General features: G+C 37.3%; 1 protein-coding gene across 1 annotated transcript in view; it reads left to right on the top strand.

Annotated features, from left to right (window-relative positions):
• LOC150110468 (uncharacterized) overlaps positions 1 to 12,774 on the top strand; it is a 183,249-nt gene that overhangs the window by 140,235 nt on the left and 30,240 nt on the right. The window contains exon 2 of the mRNA XM_090399190.1: positions 8,699 to 8,931. Coding sequence (XP_090255316.1) covers positions 8,699 to 8,931 — 233 coding nt within the window. The remainder of the gene's footprint in view (positions 1 to 8,698; positions 8,932 to 12,774) is intronic.

Raw genomic sequence — 12,774 nt, 5'->3', positions numbered from 1 at the left:
CAGCTGCCCTGGGTGTTTTCTTGTGCTAGTGATGCCAGAATGTCTCCATTTGTTGATCACATCGCCATCCGCTGATTTTGGATGCTCCAGTTGAGCAGCAATGGCATGTATGGACATGCCACCAATTTGATAGCCAGTGGTGTACCCAGGGCCCCCCCCCCCTAAAAGATAAAGGAAAAAAGCACTAGAAATTTTCCAAAAATCTTTTCCCAATTAAAATAATTTTTTTATTTATGTTGTGTCATGTCTTCTATTTTTATACTACTTATGAATTAGCAGTCACATAAGGTGGGAATACCCTATAGCTCTCGGGAATCACGGCCCCTGTGAACACAAGGCGAACGAAGTAGTGCTCGGGCAAACCGAGCACTATTTCGTTCGCTTGAGCCAGGCAAGAGGAGATAATGGGTATCATATATTGGCGATCACTGCAGATGCTCAGTCATAGGTTGTATGCAATGCGTAGCATGTATTCTCAAATCATCTATTCAACTTCCCCCCCCATCCCAAGATTAAATCATGAGTGTTCCACTGGTGACAGTCCACAATGACACTTCTCTCTCTCTCTCTCTCTCTCTCTCTCTCTCTCTCTCTCTCTCTCTCGAAGTCACTGAGTTCACACTGTGTTACCATACCACCTGTATTCTGTGTTACCATACCAACTGCTACAATGAAATACTGCCTCCTACTATCTGTAAACCCGTTTTTGTGTTGTTAACAAACCTGGAATGTTCCATAACTTCAAATAACAGCGGTGCTGTCTGGACAATTATTGGTAGATAGTTTATATGCACTGCAATAACCCTTTGGGCTAACAGGTATAGCCTTGAATCTTTTAATGAGTATCTCATTCAGATTTGAAACCTGAGAAACTTCATTCAGCATTCTGTGGTCTTTCTCAATCTTATACTTACTGATCTTCAGATGTACATGTGCTTACCTACCTCAACTTTAATAGCTTTAATTGCCCTGATTTTGCATGTCCATTCTTTTGCTGAATAAAACTTGCCATTCACGCATGATTTAGCAGACAAGCCCTACTGTCAATTCAATTTATGACAAACATCTAAAAACGTCACAAAAATTCCTCCTACACAAGCTATGCATTGACTCATGTGCAGTCATGGCATTTCTCATTTCACTCCTAGCATATCTTGGCAAATGACCTATAAACTTTCTTCTTGCACTTTTCTTTTTTACTTCTTCCAGCAATTTTTTCTTCTTCTTATTGTGCTATCTTCTATCGAAAGTCAGCGACCATCTTGGCAAACAAACTGCACTCTGAGCAGTTGTGCACTGCTCGTTCCTGTCCACGTCTTGATGTTGTCAAACCATGATATTCTTTTTCTTCCTCTAGTTCCTTTGCCATCAATTCTTTCTATCAAATTAGTTTGTAGAAGTTGGTATTTGCTGTTTCTCATGATGTGGCCAAGATATGATGTTTTTCGTTTCTTGATTATTTGTACAAGATGTTTAGCTTTGCCAATGGATTTTAAGACATCTTCATTGGTAATTTTTTCTGTCCATGATATCTTTAGCATTCTTCTGTATAGCCACATCTAAAAGGCTTCGATTTTGTTGATGGTTATCGCCTTCAATGTCCATGTTTCAACTCCATAGAGCAGAATAGACCACACGTAGCATTTCAGCATTCGCATCTGACTTCCATGTTTAGGTCTTTATTGCAGAATAGTGTTCTCATTTTCATGAAGGACTGCCGTGCAACTTCAATCCTTGTCTTTATATCTATTTCTGGATCCCACCGTTCATTAAGCCAACAACCAAGATATTTATATCTTGACACTTGATCAATATTTTTCCCATTGAGTGTCAGTTTCATTGATGAGGCTGGATGTTTGCTGATGATCACGTATTTTGTCTTGTTGATGTTTATATTTATTCCCATTCTTTGGCTTTCTATGTATACTCTGTTAACGAGTTTTTGGAGATCCATAATATTATCTGCAATTAGCACGGTGTCATCTGCATATCGTAGGTTGCTAACAATCTTTCCATTTATTGTGATTCCCTCTGGACATTCTTCCAATGCATTTTTAAAGATTACCTCTGCATATATGTTGAACAGGAGTGGTGAGAGCACACATCCTTGTCTCACTCCTCTTTTGATGTTAATATCACTGGTGGTAATGTTGTCTAATTGAACGGTAGCTGATTGATTCCAATACAGATTTGTTATTAGTCTTATGTCTTGTTCGTCTAGCCTTATTTGTTGAAGGACTTCTATTAAGTTAGTGTGTCTGACTTTGTCGAATGCTTTTTCAAAATCTATGAAACACATAAAGATTTCTGTTTTTCTATGCATTTTTGTATCAATATTTGGGTACAGAAAAGGGCCTCTCTAGTACCAAAACCATTCCGAAAGTCGAATTGTGTTTCACTTAGAGTTTCTTCACTTTTTCTATAAATACGATTCTGAATTACTTTCAAAAATATTTTTAATGTTTGGCTCATTAGACTAATAAGTCAGAAGTCACCACAGGAATTCGCTTTGGGTTTCTTTGGGACAGTGATAAATGTAGATTTGAGCCAATCTGATGAAAATTCATCACTTTCATGTATTTTATTAAATAGTTTTTCCAAAAGTTTGATGTTATTGGGTTCTATTAATTTTAAAAATTCTGTTTGCACACCATCTGGTCCACTGGCTTTTCCTGTTTTACTTGTTCGTATAGCATTCTCTATTTCGCATTTCCTGATTGTTGGTCCTTGAATGTTATCTTTTATATTTATAGGCTTCTGTCTAGTATCATTGAAAAGTTCTGTTACATATTTTATCCAAATCTGTGCTTTATTCTCTTCTTCTAGAACTATTTTTCCATTTTCGTCTCTTAGAGACACTATTTGCTTTTTCCTCAGTTTTCCAGAAATTTCGTTGATTTTCTTATACAGATTGAAATTATCATGTTTCTTCTGAAGCAGTTCAATTTCAGTACATAAATTTTTCATCCAATTTTCCTTGGCTTCTTTTATTTTTTTCTTGATGATGTTATGTGTTTCTGTATACCTGGCAAGGTCTTTGTTTTTGTACATTCTTCTTGTATCAGTAAGAGAAAGAATCTCATCTGTCATCCATTCCTGTTGTTTTATATTATTCACATAACCCACTTCTTCAATACTTGTTGTTACAATGGCATTCTTTAAGCTATTCCAAAGAGATTCCACACTTTTATTTTCTTCTATGTTAATTTGTTGTAATCGCAGGTTAAGCTGTGTCTTGGCACTTTTATTTATGTTCGGGTCTTTCAGTTTTTCTACATCACTTTTCTTTTTCTTCTTTTGTGATTTTTTACCTGATTTTAATCTAAGATGCACTTCTGCAGCTATGGGATTGTGGTCTGATGAGATATCTGCTCCAGGATAAGTCTTTGCACTCTTTATACTACTGTGGAATCTTTTATTTATCAGTATATAATCAATTTGATTTCTGACGATGTTATGTTGGTTATCTTAGGCGATTTCCAAGTGTACAGTCTTCTGGGTGGAAGTTTCAACGAGGTATTTGCTATTGTTAGATCTTCTTCCTGACAGAACTGGACTAGGTGATCTCCTCTGTCATTTCTGGTGCCTAAGCCATGTTCGCCAACAATTTCTGCATCACCCCCTCTTCCCACTTTTGCATTGAAGTCACCCATCACTATGTTTATATCATGTTTCTTTGTTAGGTTTTTAATCTCTTTTAGGTGTTCATAAAACTCTTCAACATCTTCTTCACTTTTGTCAGCTGTGGGTGCATAAGCTTGGATGATATTTATGTTAACAGGGTTTCCCTTAAGTTGTAACAGCATTATCCTTTCAGAAAATGGAATCCAATTTATTACTGATTTATTGATTTCTTCATCTACTATTACAGCTACACCACGTCGATGTTTGTTCTCATCATTCCCAGAGTAATACATTGTCGTATTATCTTGCAATTTTTTCATATCCTCTCAATTTAAAGAGACATTTAGCTTGGAATGAATAAATGGGGTTGCAGTTTCAGTGTTAATGAATACATGCAAGGTGTTTGCACCTATGATTACAAAAATATAAATATCTGTACTTCATTAGTAGAACTCTGCTTCAATAGGTGAATGAAATTCAGAGTTGGGGATGATTTGTCAGTATTGGTCTAGAGTTCAGAGGCCATGCAGCAAGTATTGCTAAGACTACACAGTGCATTGCTGCTATGATAAGGAGCATACTGACAGTTCATGCTACAGAAACTGGAATATGCGCAGAAAAAAAGTGACTAAGACAATATGAGAATTCTGGATATGATACTGTGCATTCAAGAATGTACTGAAACAGTTGGAAGATATAAATAACCTGAAAATGATAATAAACAAAGATCTGAAATTTAGGACAACAGATTACATTACAACAATGATGAAAATCATTGACTTGTATCCTACCAAATGGTCAGACAGCATTCAGAATACAATTAACAGACAAAAACGTTGTTGGTGTGTGGATGGATTACACAGTGTATTAATGGGAGCTGATAATGTGGATTGGTTTAAGTATTGTATATGAAAATGATGAGCATTTTGATGAGTTCTTGGGCTCTGCGGAGGTGTCATGTAATAATAATAATAATAATAATAATAATAATAATAATAATAATATATTAATAGTGCAGAATATTTACATTATGTACAATGAATATTCAGTGTACTATCTGCGAAATGTATGCTTTGCAGAGTGCGATCAGAGTGTGGTTAGATGATAATAAAGGAGTGAATGTGTATAGAAAATGTAGGGAGAATGAGGAATTGAAGTGTATTTCGGATTGTGAGTGTGATATTTTTGTCAAACTTCGGAATGAAGAAAATAGGGATATGACAAGAAATGGCGAGGTTGTACCAGAGAATTGTGAGTGTGAATGTAGAAAATGTGAATGATAGTATTAATGGTTTTACAGAGAATAAAAAAGATGAGATAGATGCAATAAGTGAGATCGCGTTGTTGAATGGTGCGATACAAAGGGCAAAACAGCAGCTAGAGCGTATGAGCAAAAGTCGACTTAATGAACCAGCCAATAATAAAAAGTATGACAGGAAAAATAGGCGTATGAGTGTGAACATGAACAAAATGAAGGATAGAGTGCTGTATGGAGACTCGTTAGTATGAGGTGTGTTAGTAGAGGATTTGACAAAATCGTACCAACCTGGTGCGACCATAAAGGATGTAACTGAGTCTATTAGAGAGCAAAAGGAAAGGGTGAAAGAAATGATTGTTGTGGCAGGTACGAATGATTTGAAAGGAGATAAAATGGAAATGATAGAAGACCTGAATGAATTGTTTGAGGTAGCAAAAGAAAAGAGTGAGAGAGTTAGAATGATTAGTCTTTTGCCACGGTATGACAGTGAAATGTTTAAAAGAGGGCCATAATTGCGAATGACTTTATGCGTGGGTTATGTATGATGAGTGGTGTGGAATTTGTGGATATGTGGAGTGATTTCGATGGGCGAAAGGATCTATATAAGATGGATGGCTTGCATTTGGATGGTTATGGTGTAAGGAGACTTTAGAAAGTGTTGCTGAATGTAGTGGATGTGCAAATTCAGGGAAACTAGATTTATTAAGGGGGGTGGGAGTAGATATACAGTCCTTATGGAGGCAGTTGAATGTATGAATGAATATAATATGCCTGAGCAAATAAGGACAACAAATCGGAGTGGGATAGTTAATATAAGGCATCAAGGTAGGGTTGGGGCTAATGGGGGTCTTAAATTCGTGCACACTAATGCTAGGAGTATTGGGAACAAGAAGGAAGAGTTTTTGGCCATGATTGGCACTTCCAGACCACAGGTTATTGGTATTAGTGAATCATGGCTGACTGTAGATGATATAGCTAGTGGGATTGAATGTGATGGGTATAGTGTGTTCAGGAATGACAAGGAGAATAAAATGGGGAGAGGAGTATTGTTGATGATAGTTGATGAGCTACAGCCAAGGAGAATAGAAGTTGAATTGCAGGACAGAGAAAAGAGCACATTTGATGTGAGATTGCGGCTAGCTAAATATACAATTGGGTGCTGCTATAGACCAGGTGATGGAAAAGATGGTGGTGACAGTATGCACAAACAAATAGAAGAAATGAGTGGAAGGAGGGTAATTATTATTTGAGATTTCAACTATGGTCACATTGATTGGAGTGAGGAGAGGACACACGGGAGGAAGGAATTGGATTTTATGCGGTTATTAATCTCTGTCCCCTAGTATTTTCCATTACATGCTGTCGCAGACAGCATGTAATGGAAAATACTAGGGAACAGAGAGTGCTTGACCTAGTAATTACATCTGAGGATTTGGCTGTAACAAATATGACCACATTGCCACCAATTGGTGAGAGTGATCATAGGGTCTTGACTTGGGAGGTGGCTAAAGGTGTGGAATTTGCAATTAAGACAGGGTGCATGTGGAATTATCGGGCTGGAAAGTATGACAAGCTTAGGAGTTTGATAGGTTCAGTGCCATGGCAAGTACAATGCAAGGACTAGAAGTTGATAGTGCATGAGAGGTGGTTAAGAAGTGTTTGCAGGAGGCAATGGCTGACTGTATATCTAGAGTCGAATAATAAATCAAGTAGGGGTTAAATGGATGAATAGCACTATTAAGCTTGAGCTGCAATAAAAGAAACAACTATGGAGGGAATTTAAGGAGAAAGGTGACAGGCAGGCACATGAACGGTATAAAGCACACGCCAGAAGGGTAACGAGTGTGGTAAGAAAAGCAAAAACGGATTACGAAAGAACATTGGCCATGCAGGCTAAAGAGAATCCTAAACAGTTTTTTAGATACGTAGCAAGTAAAAGGGAAAATGTACATGGCAGAATGATTTTAAAGAATGCCGATGGTAGGGAGGTAACTGAATCAGTTGATATAGTTGAGTTACTGAGTGATTACTTTGCAAGTATATATCATCCAGGTGGTGATGACATTACAGAAACGAATAAACCAGTAGATTATACGGGAATTGTGGTTAAATGAAGTGGAGGTGAGTAGTCTATTGCATAACCTCAATGTCAATACATCCATTGGATTGGATGGTATACCAGCTCGTGTCATACGAGAAGTAGCTAATGAATTGTCAGTACCCTTGATCATTTTGTTTAATTTGAGTCTCGGGTCTGGATTAGTCCCGAGGGGATGGAAAGAGGGGAAAATAGTTCTACTGCATATAGGTGGTTCCAAGACTGCTGTTGTAAATTACTGCCCAAATTGGCATATCAGGAATCATTGTCAAGGTCTTAGAGAAATTAGTCAAGAAAAGAATACAGGATTGGATAGATGAAAATGGGATATTGTATGGGGGACAACATGGTTTTGTGAAGGGTAGATCATGCCTCAGTAACTTGCTCGCATTTTATAACAGTGACGGCTGAACTTGATAGGGGTAATGGGTTTACAGTGATGCTACTGGACCTTGCCAAGGCCTTTGACAGGATACCACATGGAACCCTAATCAGTAAACTGGAGCAGATGGGGATAGATATAGGTTGGTGAGATGGATAGGAGGGTGGTTGAAGGAGAGATACCAGAGAGTGGTTTAGGCAGGAGTGGAGTCTAAAATATGGCTTGTGACTAGTGGTGTGCTGCAGGGCTCTGTTCTTGGACCACTGCTTTTCAATTTGTTCATCAATGATATAGGAAAGGATTTGAGAGGAAGTGTTCACTTGTTTGCTGATGATGCAAAGTTGGGTAGAGCAATTGTGAGTGCACAGGATGTCAAAATTTTACAGGATGATTTGGATATTTGGAGGACTGGGCTAGGAAAAACGGATGTCAATTTAATGTGGCAAAGTGTAAGGTTGGGGTGAAAAGAATAGCAGCAGTATATCGCATTGGTGGAACCGTCCTGCAGGAGATTGATGAGGCCAGGGATTTGGGAGTGTTGGTGGACAGGGAATTGAAGTTTAAGGGGCACATTGCAAAAGTGACTAAATCAGCTCATCAAATCACTTGGCTTCTGAAAAATACTTTAACATGCAGGGACAAACAAGTTGTTGTTCCTCCGTATCGAGCCTTGATAAGACCCCATCTGGACTACTGTGCCCAGTTATGGGCACCAGGGTTTCTTCGTGATGGGGAGGAAATGGAGAGGATCCAGAGACGAGTGACGAAGATGATAGTAGGTCTGTGGAATGAACTTTATGAGAATAGGTTGAAGATTTGTGGGTTGCAGAGATTGGACAATAGGTGAAGGAGGGGTGATATGATTGAGACATTCAAATTACTGAAGGGTTTCTATAAGATTGAGCCAGAAGATATTTTTGAAAATATGACTGGTGATGGGAGGACTAGTGGCCATGCATGGAAGCTGGGCAAGTGCATGGTTGACAAGGGTGTTAGAGCTAGGCTTTTTACTTGGAGAGTGGTGAATGAGTGGAATAAGCTTCCAGAGTCAGTTGTGAGTGCTACGACCGTGAATGAGCTCAAGGCAAGGTATAATAGATACTGTGTCAATGTCGAATAGTTGTTCTTGACATGATGTTAGGGCCTCCCTCGATGAGTCTGTCGACTCCTTGGAGTTGCCCGGAACAATAATAATATTTTGAATATAATTTTAATATTTCCTTTTCTGCAGTTCAGCACTTATTTGTTGTATATATATTCTGCTTTCTACAAAGATTGCAGTTATACAATATAACAATAATAAATGCATCCATTATATACCTCATTTTCTTCCTAGATATGGATTCCAAGTGCAACCACTCTCTTGGTTCTACTGCTGTATGTACATCCTACAAATAGCATCCCATATGCTGCTCCTGTTCCAGGATTAAGAGCATACACTAGCAGTAGTTATTATTATACTGATTACACCTATCCAAAACATCCTCCAAAGCATAATTATCTTCCTGGTCCTCAATATTGTCCTGAAACTGGAAGAACTGTCTGCAAGGAGGTACATTATTATCCAGAGTAAGTTGAATATTTCGTGCATATAATTAGTCTTAATATACATATTTTGCAACATATTATCTCCAATACTGCACTTTTTTTATGTAAATCCCACCCATGAAAGGTGATAATTCTATAATATTTGTATTGTGGGTGGGCTAAGCGTTAAATAATCCATAAATCTAGAGACCAAATATGCTACTTTTTTCAAGCCACATCAGGACTTGAGTAAGTAGAGTGGTTGGTCTGCACTGGTTAATGAAATCCACTAATCATTGACTGTTATTCAAATCTACAGTCAGTTGGGTGAAGCACTGTGCACTTTGCTACCAGGCTGACGTAATATTCAACATTGTCTATTGTGTTGTTCCTCGTAGGCATTAATAATTAATTAAGCAAGTTGATTTGCAAACATGTGAAAACTTGAAGAAATAACAGACTTGCAGAAATCATAAAAAAATGGATAGACAAAAACTGTTAAACTGTTTCAAAGGAGGGGGGCAGAGGACATTTTCTTTCTGATATTTAACAGCAAATCAGGATTAGCGGAACATCTGTTTCAGACATCATTCTAAGATGCTGTAGCATTTCTCTATACTACCATTGCGATTTTTGAGATTTCTAGTACACATTCTCAAATAACAAGTATTGTAAATTGAAATACTGACATAAAACATGAAGTAAAACAATAACTAAATAAAAGTATTCATTAAAAGAACAAAGTTAATGAACATTTTCATATTTACATATATGGAAGGCAGGATCTTTAAATTCTAGGTTTTGTTGTAAAAGATGTCATTAGAGTATTAGTTTTTGTCTCTTTCTAATGGTATTGTTGAGAAGATATGTATCTTCTCAACAATACCAGTAAGATACACTTCAGAAGAAGTGTATCTTACTGTTCTTGTTTGTAAAGGTGAGAAGGTCAGTGAATTTTATTATTATCACCACAGAACTGTAAATCATGAGGCTTATTGTGGGAGGTTCACATCATATCTCAATCCTTAAACTCATTCACTGTCTGCAATCTCAGATAGTATGTTCCATGCAGAAAAACTACTTCCCACTTAACATTGTTTTTATGTAACTCATGGTTTGATGAAGGTTGGAGATCCCTATTACTCTACAATAGCAACAACATCCTGACTAGTTTGTTTAATTAGTCAAGTAGGGGAGACAAAAGATCTAGCATTGATGATTGATAGTAACCTGAAATTTAGGGGACATATTACAAAGGTGGCGAAGGTAACACAGAGTATTGCTGCAATAATGAGAAGGCCACTGACCTGCAGAGATAAAACAGTTATCATTCTGTTGTATAAGACCCTGATCAGACCACACTTGGACTATTGTTCTCAGATTTGGTCCCCAGGATTTGAAGGCGATAAATTAACTGTGGAAAGGGTACAAAGGCGGATAATAAAGATGGTTTCAGGACTGTACAATGACAGTTATGAGGATCGGCTGAGGGAATGTGAACTGCAGAGTTTGGTGGATAATTTCTTTGCATGGAGGGTGGTTGAACCATGGAATGCATTGTCTGATGGAGTGGTGAGAGCGAGAATGGTCAATGAGTTCAAGGAGTGGTATGATAGACTTTGTGTTTCTTGGGGAGGGACCCCCCCCTCGATGAGTCTTGATAGACTTTGTGTTTCTTAGGAAGGACCTCCCACGATGAGTCTTTTGACTCCATGGAGGCCTGAATAATAAATATGATTCAACAACAATAAAGCACAGAGACGGACGATTTGCAATTCATTGGACCAGGCAACAAAATGACCCCTTTTTGGAACGAGTTGTAACTGGTGACAAAAAATGGTGCTGTATAAGAATATTAAACGCAAAAAACATTAGCTTTCTCCAAATCAAACTCCAATTCCAACACCTAAAGATGGACTTCATCCACAAAAGGTTCTGTTGTGCATTTGGTGGGATATTCATGGAATTATTCATTACGAACTCATGGAACAAGGTAAGACTATCACAGCAGCCACCTACGGTGAACAATTAGAGCGACTACATCAAGAATTGTTAATCAAACATCCTGCGCTTGTCAATCGAAAAAAGGTAATTTTGCAGCAAGATAATGCAAAACCACATTCTGCAAGAATGACTCAAGAAAAAATTAGGCAGTTAGGATGGGAACTTCTACCACATCCTCCATATTCACCGGATATTGCCCCTAGTGACTATCACTTATTCAGGTCCTTAGAACACAGCATAAGAAATAAAACCTTCCCTTCGCAAGATGATGTACAAAGGAGTTTGATATCATTTTTTGCCTCCAAAGAAAAAACTTTAACTTTTTTCAAAAAAGGAATTCTAAACTTAGTAGATCATTGGAATAAGGTTATAATTAACGATGCCAATTATATAATTGAATAATGTTAATTTTTTCATTAATAAAATTTATATTATAGATGTAGTTCAAAAAACTGATTACTTTCTGGTCCCCCTTATATGTACCAGAATGAGCATGCAAGGATGATTTTGATTTAGTAGTTCAGTTAAGTTTTGTAATGTGTAAGAACAGTGGCTGCTAACATGAAATTTTCTGGATAGTGGATGGACAGCAAATTTTTACTTGCTGTCCATCCTTTTTATCACAATTTATTATTATCACATCAACTGCTCCATGGGGTAAGATAACTCATTGTGGGTAATTCACTTAACTTCTTCTTATGAACATCCCAAATCAAGCCTTGCCCTCCTCGATTTGTAGCCTCTAACTCTGTCTGTCCAAAACTTTACTTCTCCAGTTTGGACATTGGTGTCTATCCATCTTGTTCTAGGAACAAGGAACTAGGAAAAATAAATAAATAAATAGCCTGATTACCCTCTTTATTCAATTTGCACTTCCATCATCTCAATTGGTTAGCTAGTTATCATTACTCCTAAATATTTAAATTGTTCCAGTTGTTCCTAACTTGTTCCAAGAATTTTACCTATTTATTGTCTTCTTAAGAATACAGTCATTTTTCAGCCCACTGCAACTTTTTGAACTTGAGATATTGTGGGTTCTTTGTAAAGTTGATATAACTCATGGTTGTATCTGATCCTCCAGAGACCATTATCATTTACTGGGCCAGATATTTTTCTAAGGATTTTCCTTTCAAAAGCTGAAATCAGATTCTCCACTCTTGTCGTAAATATCCAGGTTTCACATCCATAGGTAACAACTGGATGAATTATCAATTTATGAATTTTCACTTGAGTCCTCCAACAAGTAAATTGATTAACTTCTTTATTCAATTTGCACTTCCACCTTCTCATTTGGTTGGCTAATGATCAATACTCCTATATATTTAAAATTGTTCCACTTTTTCTATTTCAAGGTTTCCAATTTTTAAACTTATATCAGTTAAGTGATTCTGCCTGGTATTAATCATTTATTTTGTTTTTTTCATTGATTAATTTTAGCCTTATCTCAAGAGATAGGGCTAAAAATTAATAATATTATTATTATTACATAACACCTCCAGGGAGTCCAAAGATTCATCGAGGATGGGCACCTGCTCTACAACTCTCCCTCTCCACCACTCCACTAACCACAACTACCTTCGTCATCTACACCAGCACCATCTACTGCTAATCACCACCGCTATTTTCACAGACAATCACAAACATCCATGACCACGGCAGGATTCGAACCCACAGCCTTTTGGCTGGAGAGCAGATATGCTAACCACTCAGCCAACCAGGCCAGCAAATATGTTTCTTTTGTATTCTCTTTGTTTCTTGATATGATGTTAATGTCATCTGCATATGCTACAATCTGCACTGATTTGTTTATTAGTGTCTTTAGTACCTATCTACTGGCAATGATTCGATAATGTATTTCAAAGCCAATTAAAAAGTATTGGT

Source organism: Typopeltis vanoorti, chromosome 1, assembly GCF_054136105.1.
Source record: "Typopeltis vanoorti isolate ZY-2024b chromosome 1, IOZ_Tvanoo_1.0, whole genome shotgun sequence".
Lineage (NCBI taxonomy): Eukaryota > Metazoa > Arthropoda > Arachnida > Uropygi > Thelyphonidae > Typopeltis > Typopeltis vanoorti.
Note: the sequence above shows the minus strand (reverse complement) of the source record. Positions and strands in the feature narration are given on the sequence as shown.